The 15095-nt window shown below is 43.0% G+C and overlaps 3 protein-coding genes across 3 annotated transcripts in view; all 3 read right to left on the reverse strand.

Annotated features, from left to right (window-relative positions):
• The window catches only part of MAML1 (mastermind like transcriptional coactivator 1), a 57973-nt gene extending 54802 nt beyond the window's left edge, over positions 1–3171 (reverse strand). Inside the window, exon 1 of the mRNA XM_053567301.1 lies at positions 2440–3171. Coding sequence (XP_053423276.1) covers positions 2440–2787 — 348 coding nt within the window. The 5' untranslated portion in view covers positions 2788–3171. The remainder of the gene's footprint in view (positions 1–2439) is intronic.
• A 1970-nt stretch (positions 3172–5141) lies between these two features.
• CANX (calnexin) overlaps positions 5142–15095 on the reverse strand; it is a 34233-nt gene continuing 24279 nt past the window's right edge. The window contains exons 11-15 of the mRNA XM_053567302.1: positions 13465–13680; positions 12681–12800; positions 11384–11510; positions 9706–9785; positions 5142–7407 (exon numbers count right to left, since the gene is read on the reverse strand). Of these exons, the coding sequence (XP_053423277.1) occupies positions 7354–7407; positions 9706–9785; positions 11384–11510; positions 12681–12800; positions 13465–13680 (597 nt within the window). The 3' untranslated portion in view covers positions 5142–7353. The remainder of the gene's footprint in view (positions 7408–9705; positions 9786–11383; positions 11511–12680; positions 12801–13464; positions 13681–15095) is intronic.
• LOC128569175 (high mobility group protein B1-like) lies at positions 9792–11377 on the reverse strand. The gene has a single exon (XM_053567304.1). The coding sequence runs from the start codon at positions 10902–10904 to the stop codon at positions 10452–10454; it is 453 nt and encodes a 150-aa protein (XP_053423279.1). The 5' UTR covers positions 10905–11377; the 3' UTR covers positions 9792–10451.

The following is a 15095-nucleotide window of genomic DNA, read 5'->3' on the forward strand; positions in this document are numbered from 1 at the left end:
CTATCTCCCCCTCAAAACAGAAGGAGCCACTAAAACAGAAAATACCACTATTTTTACAGTGATGCTTATTTTCTGTTCCTATGACCAAAGAGCTCGACTAAAAATCACTTGAAGCCTGAAGTGAAAAGGGTTCCTTTTCCTAGCAGACAACAGAAGAGCACTTCCACTGTAAAGTTTAAAATCAGGAAACAGATGGGTCAAAGTTTAATGTGATGTCTATCATCGTAACATGGTACATTTGATCAGACTTGGACACCAAAGTAATGACTGACAAAGCCACATTCAAGTTCTCATAATACGCTCAGAATTAATTTCTCTTTACACAACACACCTAATTTCTCTCTAGTGATTCAGGACTTTTAAAAAATCATGTAGGGTCTAAACTCTTAAAATAACTTTAAACAGAAATTGAATACTTTCTAAGGGGTGTTGACGGCAGCTATTTGTGTGTAAAACCATGACTTTTATGAGCTTTCATTATTTACTTTGAAGTCCTTCCTGAAAACAGGAGTTGTTAGTAAAGGCTGTTGATGAAGTTAAGCCATTTACCTTTTTGAAGTTAGTGTACAGGAAGACAGATTACTGAGTAAAGCACTACCAAGTTATTTTTTTTTTTGTAGAGACAGAGTCTCACTGTACCGCCCTTGGGTAGAGTGCCATGGCGTCACACGGCTCACAGCAACCTCTAACTCCTAGACTTACGCGATTCTCTTGCCTCAGCCTCCCTAGCAGCTGGGACTACCGGCACCCGCCACAATGCCCGGCTATTTTTTTGTTGCAGTTTGGCCGGGGCTGGGTTTGAACCCGCCACCCTCGGCATATGGGGCCGGCACCCTACTCACTGAGCCACAGGCGCCGCCCCACTACCAACTTTTTATCAAACACTCAACAAACATGCACTGAGGGCTTCAGACAAGTAAGTATGTGCAGGACTCTGAGCCCAAGTACTCCCTACTTCCAAGAGCTTAGTCTAGTTCAGTGGTTCTCATACTGTGGGTCCCCACCCACAGGAACTGTATTAAAGGGCCACAGCATTAGGAAGGTTGAGAACCACTGGTCTAGTTGGAAAGATGTAAAGTAATACGTGACTATGTGCTAAAAGTAAATAGCACAAAGCGTTTCCTAAATGTTTTCACAAAGGTGACTCTGACTGCTGTGGGCTAGGGACAGTCAGAAGCTAGCTTTAAAGAAGAAGGCGGAGATGAGCTGGGACTGGTGGGATGGCAAGATTCTGAAAGGTGCTGAGGAGGAGGGTCTTGTAGGCAAGTCTTTCAGGAATACGGACTGTATTTTTACATCCATACTTATTCTTTTTGAATCCTACAAGAAACCTGGGGGATAAGAAGCCCAGCATACTCCCAGTTTACAGGTGAGAAAAGTGAGGATGTGATGACTTTACCAATTGATACAATAAGCAATGAAACCTGGGTTTGAGCCCAAGGATTCTGTCTTCTAGTACAACAGCACAGGCTAGGATAGTAGAGAATGAGGAAAATAACTCAACCAGAGCAGAGGATCTGTGGCATGAAAAGATGGGTTAGGTTAGATGTTCTCTCTTCAAAGCAACAGAAGGGGTTAGATAAGAAGAGAGAATAAATGCCCAAAGACTCCTTAGTCACAACAGACACTAAAGGAAAGAATTACAAATACACTCGACAAATTAGATCGTAGCATTTGTTTAAAGTAAAATTACCAAGAAAACCACACAAAAACTCTTGTCTCCCTTTTAAAGTAGCAGTTTTAGGGAGAAAAACCTAACCAATAAACTTCACAAATATCTGAGAACCCAAGAGGCATAATAATTTACCAACAATCTAATATTAGAGACTTTAAACAGGCCTTATATTACAACTGGAACTGTCAACAATATTGCAGCAATCTCAAGTTCACAAATTTCAGGCTGCCTAAACAAGGAATACTTTTATGCAGCTCACTGAGAAGTACTGTGCGTTTATAAATTTTCCAAAGACTTAAAAAAATTTTTTTTCATTCAGAACAGTTGCATTTGGTCAACTGAAAGCCGACTAACTTCCATATTAAAGCCCTGACCCAGCGTTCAGCACAAAGACCCAATAAACATTTGCAGAATTAAGCCAGGCCTACAGTGCAAAAACTCCCTGCAGCAGAAGCAACTCGAACCCTAGTGTGTTCCGAATTAAAGTTCTCAAACTTTCAAAGTCAAGCATGAGAGAAAAACCTTTCGTTTAGCGTTCGCCAGCCTTCCCACGCCGGAACTCAAGCAAAGTCCCCGCGGTAATGTCTTCCCATAGAAATGCCACAGTGCCATTTCCCGAAGATGACAACACCTCAGTTCCCTGCCATGTTACCCTCCCTCGAGCCAGACCCGGGAGTTGCTGGCACACAAGCAGGTTGCCCAGGGGCCTGACGCGTTACGGGGACGGTTTTCGGGCGAAGGGGCTGCCTCCGCGCCTTACTCACCGCGACTGGGCGGCCGAGCTCCGAGCCGTCGGCGGCGTCCAGGCGCGAAGCAGGGGCGGGCGCGGCGGACGCTGGGGCCGGGGCGGGCGCCGGGGCCGGGTTCGGGGCCGCGGCGGGCGGCTGCCGGTGCTTGCCGGTGCGCTTGGCCTTGGCCTGGATGCAGCGCTGGTGCAGGGCGAAGGTGTGCTGGCGCTCGAGCTCCAGGCGCTCGGGCGATACGGCCTCATAGCGGGCCTCACAGGTGCTGTGGTGGCGCCGGCATAGCTCGATGCGCCGGCGGAGGCGCTCCATGACCGCGCTGTGCCGCGGCAGCGCGAACTCCGCCATGGGGCAGGTGGGCAGCACCATGGGCCGTGGGCTTCACGGGCCGGGCCTCTCGGGGCCGGCTGGCACTGCGGGCTCCGCTCCCCGCGGCGGTCCTAGTCCGCCTCACGGCCGCGCCATGCCCCTGCAGGTTGTGGAGCGGTGGCGGGTCTTTCTCCTGCCCCGCTCGGCCCGAGCCCCAGCCGGTGCTCGCTGCCCACTTCAGGCCTCGGCCTGTCCCCGCCGCCCCGGCCCCATTGTTTTCCGCGCCGCCGCCGCCGCCATCTTAAAATTGTTTTCAGGGCTCTCAGAAGAGGGCGGGCCCTCGACGGGCGACCTAGCTCATCAGCGCTGATGGACGGGGATTTCTACCAATCAGAAAAGGAAGAACCGACCGCCCGAGGGCGTGGGGACGAGCACGTAAGACGCGCGTTCGGACTCAGTCGTATTTAAAAGGAACTCTCCAGTGAAGGGTGGGGGGAAGCCCCTGGGCGGGGCTCGGCCGTGGAGGCGGAGCTAAGCGTGACTGACAGGAGCCCGTCCAGGAGGCGATGAGGTTTCACAAACAACGCCTCCCGAAGGCAGCGCTTCCGGGCCTTTGAGGAAAAGGGAGTGGGTCCGACGAGTCCGTGAGGCATAACTGCCCAGACCCACCATCGCTTGGCAGCATAACGATTCATTTTCTTCTAACCTTTTGATTTGGCTTTGATAACCTGAAAGTAGGAGCCACGCTCTTTCAACGTCAGCCGTTTTCCTTTGACCCCATTCTTTACATGCAGCCCTATAATTGGACAGAATGGTCTACAAGTGAGCTGGCAGAAGTTTCCTCTCGCACCGTTCCATTGGGGCCGTTAACTTCCACTTACCTACAAAAGTCTGAACAAGTTTCCGAAGTGCAGAATTACTACTTAAAAAGAAAAGCTCGGCAGATGTGAGGAAAAGGACATGAAGTGGCGTCCAGCTCCCTGGAAGGAGACTGGAAATGGAAGGGATGATGCTTCAATTAAAAACGGAACCTGGACTGCAATCTACATTTAAGTCCTTAAAGCCAAACACAATTATGCTCCAGTATTATGACTAGTCGATAGAGGGGGTGGGAGGGACTGTACAGGAAAAAAGGGAGCAATGTCAGTACTAAACTAGATGAGGGGAGGCACCAAGGGATATTGGGAACTGGCATTGTACCCCCTAATTGCTAAAAAGTTAGAGGAGATGCCAGACAGTGGCTGCACATTGTGACCATGAGCAGCAGTTCAAACACTCTTTTTTACTTTTTATTAGGACTCATGATTTTATTTTAATATAAGGAGAAAAAAATGGACCCTTAAAGTATTTGGATAAATACTTTTATACAAATGCGGTAGAAAAAAAACAGTAACCACTACGTTTGTGTATACACTTCAGCAAGCAATCTAAAACCTTCATAGTACATAAAAACTTTTGGTCTAATTTTCAAAAACATCCCTGAAATATTCAAGTATATGCAAAACATTAAGTCTGATTCTGAAAAAAAGATTTTCTTTTTCTTTTTTTGAGACAGAGCCTCCAGCTGCCGCCCTGGGTAGAGTGCTGTTGCATCACAGCTCACAGCAACCTCCAACTCCTGGGCTCAAGCGGTTCTCCTGCCTCCGTCTCCCAAGTAGCTGGGACTACAGCACCTGCCACAATGCTCGGCTATTTTCGGTTGCAGCTGTCACTGTTGTTTGACGGGCCCAGGCTGGATTCGAACCCGCCAGCTCAGGTGTATGTGGCTGGTGCCTTAGCAGCTTGAGCCAGATGCCGAGCTGAAAAAAAAATTTTTTTCTAATAAAAATTTAAACATTCAATGGTTTCTCTAAGTCTTTAAGAATATTACCTACAAATTTACCAGTACCATCCCCTCCTTTAAAATAATTTTTAGAGATGAATATGATCACAGCTCACTGCAGCCTCCACCTTCTGGGCTCCACTGCTCCTTTGCCTTAGCCTCTCAAGCATCTCTGACTACAGGCCCAAGACACTGGGCCCAGCTAGTGTCTTTTCATTTATTTAAAACAAGGTCTCAAAATGTTGCCCAGGGTGGTCTAGAACTCCTAACCTCAAGTGATCCTCCTGCCTTGACCTCCCAAGTCTCTGAAATTATGGGTTTGAAGCATCACTTTCTTCTCTGAACTGCTGTCCTTGCATACAACAGAAACTACTGAACCATAATCAGCCAAGAGGAGGCAAGAGTTAAATATAAAATACTAATCAAACTCATGTGGTGAGACAAAGTAGTTATTTCACCATCTGTATTAGTTTCTTATTAGCAAAAGCAAACTCTCCTATAGGGGCCAACTGAAAGAAGATTAACCCACTATTGAAACAATGAAACACACACATTGAAAGTTACTATGAAGAAAGAAGTTCAGTCAAAGGCAGACACTTAACACAGGGCTTTAATGTAACACCATTTAGTAACGTGACAATTTGAAAAAAAAAAACTGAGTATTTTGTAGATAAGAAAAACTGAGGAACACATCTGATGGACAGTGGGCATTTTACAACAATGGGACAGGTAACCAGCATGTAAAATCATAAGCGCCTTTTTAAGAGCTGAAAACTGCTGGTCATTCATTAACGTTTCAGACATTTAATCAGGATGCTGCACCTTCAACAAAAACTGAGAAAAAAAAAAAACAAGAAAAGCCATTGTTTTTATTTTGGACAAACCTTACTAAATAAGGAGAGGCAATGAACACTAATGATTTAAGCTCAGCTGGAAGAAAGTGAGGCATGAAATTTAACATCAACAAAGAATTTTAGAAGGCAGATTTCTGGAAATGCAATGATCCTCTACGTTTGCTTCACGGAGAAACCTGCAGACATATTTTTAGGTTTTGCTAAGTAACAACTGTTTATTTGCACTCAATATGTTTGGAAAAGTCTGCTACATAGCTAAAGTCACTGTGACCACAAACAAATGAAATGAAACAAGCACTGAAGAGCAAAAAAATGCATCCAACCCTCAAAAGAATTTAAGTGGATCAGTTTAAAAAAAAAAAAAAAAGGTAAAACAAATGGGTACAGCTTTCATCTTTTACAAATATACCTCCTCCCCAACATCTCCCCAATATAAACACTGTGGAGTGTTTATATATTCAGTGCAAGGAACAGTACATGTAAAACACCTCTGAGGAAAGAATAAAGCTAAAATAACATATAATTCTGAATACCTTTCAGTGTAATATGATTACACTGTAGTGGTATGGGAGAGGCTCTGATAGCACCCATGTGCATTCCACATGAAAAGCAAACTTAAGATCATTTTTTAAAAAATTCTACAAGCCACATTAAAAAAAAAATTTGAACAGGACTGCTTTATTGTGTAATTTAAGACACAAATGAATTACATGAATTGCAAATGAAGGCTTAAAATCTTTAGCAGCTACAAAAATCATGCTATGTGTCACTCCTCCCATAAATACTTTTAGCCTGTGTTCAATTACAGTCAATTCTGAACTGGTTCACCTCTGAATTAGACCTCTAAAGTCTTTACAGGGAGTCAAATGGGTAAAAGTGAAAGATCATATATTCTATCTTGTACTCTGACCCTGGAAAGGTGTGGGTCTGCTTCAAAGAAAGAAGAAACATACATGTAATCACAATAAAGCTTAACACTATGCAGAGTTTATAGTCATTTTCAGCAACGAACTGCAAGCTGCGCTTTGAAGAAAATGCATAGCAGAGGAAAAAGCTCAGAATTTGGGAATATGGGTCAGGAAAACAGTGTCAACACAGTGGAAGAAGTAATGAAAATACCTACTCCAGAACTCACACGCCATGCCCTGCTAGTGAGTTCCTCAACAAGCCACCTGCTCCAGAAGGCCAAAGCTGATGCTCCCTGTGTGTGGAGTATCACTACCCAAGTGCTACATGAAGCCACCTCTTCCATTAACTGCTGTCTGCTCAGGTCCAAAGACAACAGAACACACACTTCATGGTCTAACCAACATAATGTATGTCTATTTTTAATACAACTTAAACAGAATTTCTATATAAATTTGGGCTCCATCCAATCCCTCTCCTAAATTTCCTTAGGAGGAATCAAGAAATGGAAGCAAGCAAAACAAGATTATAACCACAAACAACTATACTTTAAACATGATTATCAATTTTAAGGGACAGAAACATTTGAATATTTTGTAATACCAAACTTAAAAAAATCTATTATAAAAACTACAACTCATTCCCTTAGAATTTTTAAATGTTGGTGTTATTTCTGCATGGACTAATATATTAAATTAAGACAAGATTTTAAAGTTTGGTAAAGTTCTATCATTCTATTTTAAAAAACAAAAATGTTTAAAAACAAAAACAAAAATACAAGTTAGTTGTTTCATGTTACATTTCACAACCATTATGTTAAATGTTTTCCTTTCTACAAAAACAGGGTCCTTTATGTCACAACTGCAATTATTTACTGCTAGATGTTTAAAATTACACAGACTAGTGTTCAACTGGAACCTGTTGATGGTGACATCTTGAGGTTTTCTGAGTTTCAACCTAAGGTGTGCCAGGTCCTTTCCTAGGACCACACTTGGAGGGGAAGGGGAGGGAAAGGAAATCACAGATCAAGTTCTTAAGATTGTTTCACTCTCTTCGTGGCTTTCTGTTTCTTGGTGATCTATTCAAAATTTCATCCTCCTATTGGGTGAAAAGAAAAGAAATTCACTATAATTAGAACATTTTATAAAACATAAAAGTTTGGCATATTTTCAAGATCAACTAGGCTAAGAGTAACCCATTTGAGGAAAAAAATGAAGAAAAATTATTATAAGAAAATGTACCTAAAACAACGGCAGCCTCAAAAGTAGCAGACTAATTCAGTTTAGTCTTTTTGTTCCATAATATACACTTTTCTCAATCTATCTCATAAACATTTTCTTTAAAAAGGATCAGGCATTAGGCTTTCACATTATCCTGCTTAATCCCAATCTACTGGCCCACAGGTACATTAGCCCTATATATATATATATATTTTTTTTTTGCGACAGAGTCTCACTATGTCGCCCTGGGTAGAGTGCCATGGCGTCATAGCTCATAGCAACCTCAAACTCTTGAGCTTAAGCAATTCTCTTGCCTCAGCCTCCCAAGTAGCTGGGACCACAGGCACCTGCCACAACACCTGGCTATTTTCTTGGTTGCTGTTTCATTGTTGTTTAGCAGGCCTGGGCCAGGCTCAAACCCGCCTGCCTCCGCGCATGCGGCTGCTTCCACAACCACTGTGCTACGGGCGCCGAGCCCATTACCCCTCTTACGAGGATAAGAAATCTAGGATTCATGAAGATTGAAGACTATCCAAGTAGACTATAAACCTGGTGCTCTCTTTCTACCCTACCACAGTGCTTAAGATTGTAAATTACCTTGTGAAAATACTCCCTTTACTTAAATGTAACCAGCAACTTGCCATATGAGGCTGTCTGGAGGATATAAAAAGTATGTGAGACATGATTCCCTACTTTTTTTTGAGACAGAATTCCAAGGTGTCTGGGCTGTGAGTGCTGTGGCATCCTCCTCACAGCAACCTCCAACTCGGGCTCAAGCAATCCTCTTGCCTCAGATTTTCTATTTTTACTAGAGACGAAGTCTCACTTTTGGTCAGGCTGGTCTCGAATTTATGAACTCAAGCATTCACCTACGTCAGCCTCCAGAGTGCTGAGATTATAGGCGTGAGGTACCCGTGCCCGGCCCATGATTCCCTATCCTGAAGAAATGCATTCTTGTTGAGACAGAACACATCCATTGCAGCTCAGTGGCTAAGGCACCAGCCACATACACCAGAGCTGGCAGGTTTGAACCCAGCTTGGGCCTACCAAACAACAATGACAGTGAGAACAACGAAATAGCTGGGCATTGTAGCGGGGGGCCTGTAGTCCCAGCTACTTGGGAGGCTGAGGGAAGAGAATCACTTAAACCCAAGAGTTTGAGGTTGCTGTGAGCTGTAATGCCACAGCACTCTACTGAGGGTGACATAGCGAGACTGTGTCTCAAAAAAAAAGAAAAAGAAAAGAAAGAACACATCCATTGAAAATATAATCAAGATATAAATAGCATTCACTTTATCAATAGGAAGGCAGAGTTGTAGTAGCTGGAAATGGAACTTGACCAGAGCTTTGAAGGAGGGACTAGACACAACACGAAAGTGCTAAAAAGGGGACCTTGGTAAGCAAAGGTTCTCTCTCTTTCTCATACCCCATGTATCTTACCACTACAAAATCTAAGTCCAGAACCCCAACTGGTTTTTATACCCTCCTCTTCCAAGCACACTGCATAGGACCACCATATGTATCTTGCCTAGATTATTACAAGAGCCTCCTAACTGATCTCCCTGATTCTCCATGGTCTACAGAAAACACAGCAGCCACAGTAGTCAGATCCTACCTATCACATCTGGGCCCAAAAGCCTGCAATGGCTGTCCATTTCCTTTATCTCTTTCCAGTCTTGGCTCATATGTTATCCTCTCAATGAGGTGTTAACATGGTGTGACCCACTCTGCTGCCAGCACTTCCAATACCTTTTCCTGTTCTACAGTTCCTAATATACTGTGCCATTTACATCCTTATAATGTCTACTGTTTACTGCTGGTTTCTCCCCACTAGAAGTTAAGCACACCAAAGGCAGGATATCTTTGTATTATTTGCTGACAATCCTGAGCACAAAATGGGCATCCAGGAAGAAATGAATCCGTAGAAAACAGAGACAAAATGTTCAGAATGCAGTGATTTGTGCAAGAAATACTTTCCAGGGAACAGTGAGAGGAGGCAGATGAGACAGAACTATTAAATAACTTAAAGTTCTCATCCTAGAAAGCCATTTTATTATGATTTATCCCCTATAATCTTCTGCTTATTCCAGAAAATCATTTTCAGCACACCCCTCAAAAATATTTTGAGTTTCAGATTAGCTTTAGCAATACAAAATGTAGAACTCCTTTCTTTTACCTCTGCTTTAGGTTTTCTCTCTTCTTCCTCTTGACTGACAGCACCACCATCTTCTTCAGCATCACTTTTTTGTTTCTCTTCTAAGACAGAAGGTAAACAACTGAGCAAACCTTACACTTGTTTTTAGTGATCATACACCTCTAGATCTAAAAAAAATCTTTACTGTAATTTGTAAGCACTTGAAAACTTTTTTTAAATAAAAAAACTGTATTTACTTAGAAGCATTCAGAATGTCAACAAAACAGCTGCAACTTTTTTTTGCAATTAGAGTGGTATTCAGTTAACAGAACAACAATTATTTCATATAAGCTGCATCAGAGACAAATGAAGATTAAAAAACTTACCATCCCCACATATAACTAATTTGTGCTGTGCACCAAGAACCTGCTTTACATTTCCATGCCAATTTACAACCTCCGACTGTACCAGGCAAGGTTAGTGGCTACTGAAAATACCACCGGGACAGGGCTATCTAAAGACACATTCGGTAATGTGTTAACTATACAAAAAAAGACACTGTACAGTTTAAAAACAAATCTTACATAGCCTTACATTTCAATTTTTTTCTTTAAAAGGAGTGAGTTGTGTACAGGGGGTTAAATGCTTTATAAACAAGAAAAAAAAACAACTGTGCTAGAACCAACTTATTCATCATCATCTTATTCATCTTCCTCAACTTCCTTCTTTTTCTTGCTGTTTTCAGCCTTGACAACTCCCTTTTGCGCTGCATCAGGCTTTCCTTTAGCTCAATCTGCAGCAATATCCTTTTCGTATTTTTCCTTCAGCTTTGCAGCCTTCTTTTTATCAGGCTGCTTGTCATCCGCAGCAGTGTTACCCCACATCTCTCCCAGCTTCTTTGCAACATCACCAATGGATAGGCTGGAATGTTTTCTTTTGATTTGGGGGCGATACTCAGAACAGAACAAGAAAAAGGCCGAAGGAGGCCTCTTGGGTGCATTGGGATCCTTGAGCTTCTTTTCTGTTTCCCCTTTAGGAGGGATATAGCTTTTCATTTCTCCTTCATAACGGGCCTTGTCCGCCTCTGCCGTATCTTCAGATTTTCCTTTCTCTTTAGCAGACATGGTCTTCCACCTCTCTGAGCACTTCTTAGAAAACTCTGAGAAGTTGACTGAAGCACCTGGGTGCTGCTTCTTATGCTTCTCCCGACAAGTTTGCATGAAGAATGCGTATGATGACATTATGCCTCTCAGCTTCTTAGGATCTCCTTTGCCCACGGTCAGTTATTTTTCCTCAGCGAGGCAGTCACCCAGTGCCCGTCTGGCTCTCACTTGCCCTGGCAGTCTCTATGGAGCTCAATGTACTGCAATGGCTGTGAGAGCAGGAGCCAGATGAGCCTGAAAACAACATCTTTTTTTTGTAGAGACAGAGTCTCACCTTATGGCCCTCGGTACAGTGCCGTGGCGTCACACAGCTCACAGCAACCTCCAACTCCTGGGCTTAAGCGATTCTCTTGCCTCAGCCTCCCGAGTAGCTGGGACTACAGGCGCCCGCCACAACGCCCGGCTATTTTTTGGTTGCAGTTTGGCCGGGGCCGGGTTTGAACCCGCCACCCTCGGTATATGGGGCCGGTGCCTTACCAACTGAGCCACAGGCGCCGCCCTGAAAACAACATCTTAAGGTCTCAGCTTAAAGCAGGTTTTTGAGGATTACTTCTTACCAAGTTTCTCTTCTGCTTCTTCCTCCTCATCTCCCTTGTCTTTTTCCTCCTCTTTCTCTTCTTCCTCTTCCTTCACATCTGGTTGAGGAGCATCAGTCTTCTTGTACTCCATAGCACTGGGTTGTTTCTGAAAAATTCCCCAAAGTACAACAGTTTTGTTTACATTGTCATATCCTGTCATACTATATGCCTATAGGCACAGGCTAAGTTCTGTTCTAGGCTTTAAAGGGGTACATATACAGAAATAATAAGGTGATAATTCCTACCCGAATAGCTTTCTCTTCCTTGAGCATGTGATGATTCAAGGTAGAAGGAACGGTAAGAACAAAAGGGTCAGGCAGGAAAAGTGTAGGTCTAAATAGTCAAGTTGACTTGAAACACAGACACATAGACAGTGGTGGAGAATAAAGGAGGAAAAAGAACTTTGGATCCAGGTACAAAGTGCCTTGAATGCGAGGTACAGCATAATCCTCACTTAAGAATAGAGAGACTAAATATCACAGAACAAGGGCTAAGCAAGAAAAACTAACAATAAGGCTATGGTTCCATATGTATTCTTTGGGGAGGGAAGGGTTGGAGAGGGAGGAACGGATAGTAAGAAATCAAAGATCAAATTACAAAGTGTAAGAATAGAAATATCTATACCAAGAGAAAAGCTGGTTTGTGCCAGAGAGGCTGGCACATTTTTAAATCTACATTTTTTTAAAAAGTTGTTCTTAAATATTACAGAGAGATGGGAGTGTAACTCACTGGTAGAACATCTGACTACAAATATTACAGACAGAAATAAGCAGGATAAATAACACTAGCCACTGAGGAGCTATAAATTCTACTCTCATATGGACACAATAAATGGTCACTTAGGAGTAGTGAATAAAGTTTTAGAAGTCAATACCAAATCTGACCCAGTCATTACTGAGCTATTACAAAGAAAACTTCAGGCAACATATCTTAGTTATTTTCATTTATTATTATTTTTAGACAGAGTCTCACTATGTCGCCCTTGGTAGAGTGCCATGGCATCACAGCTCACAGCAACCTCTAACTCTTGGGCTTAAGCGATTCTCTTGCCTCAGGCTCCCAAGTAGCTGGGACTATAGGCACTGGCCACTGGCCACAATGCCCAGCTATTTTTTTGTTGTAGTTATCATTGTTGTTTAGCAGGTCTGGGCCGGGCTGGAACCCACCTGTCTCAGTGTATGTGGCCAGCGCCCTAACCACTGAACTATGTGCTCCAAGTCATCCATTTTCAATGTAAGAATTGTAAGTGATGTCCCATCCCCAACAAAAAAATTACCTTTCCAGAACAGCAGAAGAGGATAACAAGGAACACAGGCAGAGCTACAGTCAAAATGTAGACCACCCAGAGCCACGGGCGCTCTTCAGCTGCCTCAATCATCTGCCCTACTACACCTGGCTAAAAAACAAGACAAGATTGAAAGTTCGAGCTTTTGACACCAAATACAGGTTGCACAATTTGTTCAACAGTTCAATTATGGCATGACACTACTTAGGTCCTCCATTCTCAAAGAATTTAGGCCAAGATGTTCATATAAAATAAAATGGAAATTAGAGCTTCCATCTTCCTGCTCTCCTTATCATCAAGGTGATTTCACTTTCATTGGTGCCAAAGTTAGCATCTTATTCACCTGCAAAGGATGCCTTAACTTCAAAAACCAGTGAATGAAGAATTTCTTCATCTCAGTTATTTCTGGCTCTCTGATTCCCAGCATGGCCATAGGACCAGTTCTTTGAAAATTCCATATGTTGGGCAAGTCAAGATACAGCTAAGTTTGCATTAAAATATACCTATATGGCAGATTTATTTAAGATACATACATAGACAGAAATAATAAAAAAACTCTGCACAAAACACAAATAATGAATCTAAAGCCACTATCTTAGACTAATGAAATCATGCCCAACAACCCAATATTTATCTTAGCAGGCATTTAGTTATACTTTTTATGCCAATATTCCCAATTAAGGGAAAAGATAAACTCACAAACTTAACCTTTAACAATGGTAACAGTTACCTACAATAACAGATGTAAACACACAAGAAACAAGCAAGCACAAACCTCAGCAGCCCCGTCAGCAGCTTTCTTCAGGCCCCATCCATCATTGGCCCAATCATCAACTACTCCTCGATCACAAGAGATAATAAAGTTGTCAAAAAAAATATCAGAGGTCATAGACCATAGCTCCAAACCAACAGCAGTAAAAGGAGTCATTTTGAAAGGTTCAAGATCTTCAAAGAAATCTGGATTTGGTATTTTCCTGGGTTTCCAGATTCCCTAGAAAATATTTTTAAAAATTATTTCAAATAATGAATCTACAAACATGTATGCAGAACATACTCTAAAATGAATTCTGCATAATCAATGGAGATAAATGCTGACCTTGTGAAACTTAAATGAGCAAGAGGAAGAAGATAATAAGTGCTACTGATGTTTTACACACTCTACCTCTAAGATTTCAATTTCTGACATCATCCATGATGTGGTCCAAACCAATACCCTGCTGTGTCTGGCCCATTCCCAAAGCCTCTACTCTTATCAATTGCTGATGGGCATAGAGGTGAGTTAAAATAAAATGCACATGGTCTTCATCCAGCAATTCCTGTCTAGATTAACTACCTAGACAAATACTTCCTGCATACATTCAGACAAGGATGATTACCACAGCACTGATAATCCACATAAATGGCCACTAACAGGAAAACAGCTAAAGGGCAATTTTTGTTTTTTCAAGATAGTCTCACTTTGTCGCCCTTCGTAGAGTGCATGGTGTCATAGCTCACAGCAACCTCACACTCTTGGGCTCAAGTAATCCTCTTGCCTCAGCCTCCCATGTAGCTGGGACTATAGGCGCCCACCACCATGCCCAGCTATTTTTAGAGACAGGGTCTCGCTCTTGCTCAGGATGGTCTCAAACTCCTGTGCTCAGCTCAAACAATCCACCCATCTTGGCCTCTCAGAGTGCTTAGGATTACAGGTGTGAGCTACCCCATGCCTGGCCTTAAAGGGCAGTTTTTTTTTTTGAGACAAGAGTCTCAAGCTGTCACCCTAGGTAGAGTGCCATAGCGTCATAGCTCACAGCAACCTCCAACTCTTGGGAGTCAAGCGATCCTCTTGCCTCAGTTTTTCTATTTTTAGTAGAGATGGGGGGGGTCTCCCTTTTTGCTCAGGCTGGTCTCGAACCTGTGAGCTCAAGCTCAAGCTATCCACCCACTGCAGCTTCCCAGAGGCGTAAGCCACCTCGCCCAGCATAAACAGCAGTTTTGTTGTTGTTGTTGTTGTTTGAGGCACAGTCTCATTATGTCACCCTCTGTAGAGTGCTACGGCATCACAGCTCATAGCAACCTCCAACTCTTGGGCTTAAAGAGATTCTCTTGCCTCAGCCTCCCACGTAGCTGGACTACAGGCGCTTGCCACAACACCCAGCTATTTTTTTGTTGCAGTTGTTTAGCTGGCCTGGGCCGGGTTCAAACCCACCACCCTCAGTGTATATGACTGGCACCGTAACCACTGTGCTACAGGCACCAAGCCACATTTTTTTTTTTTTTTTTTTTGAGACAGTCTCATTATGTTGCCCTCAGTAGAGTGCTGTAGCATCACAGCTCACAGCCTCCAACTCTTGGGCTTAAGCGATTCTCTTGCCTCAGCCTCCCAAATAGCTAGACTATAAGGTGCCGGCCACAACACCTGGC

Source organism: Nycticebus coucang, chromosome 17 (genome assembly GCF_027406575.1).
Source record: "Nycticebus coucang isolate mNycCou1 chromosome 17, mNycCou1.pri, whole genome shotgun sequence".
NCBI lineage: Eukaryota > Metazoa > Chordata > Mammalia > Primates > Lorisidae > Nycticebus > Nycticebus coucang.

What these genes read in the sequence shown, in the direction of transcription:
- LOC128569175 (XM_053567304.1), bottom strand. Translation starts at nt 10,904, where the DNA reads ATGTCATCATACGCATTCTTCATGCAAACTTGTCGGGAGAAGCATAAG.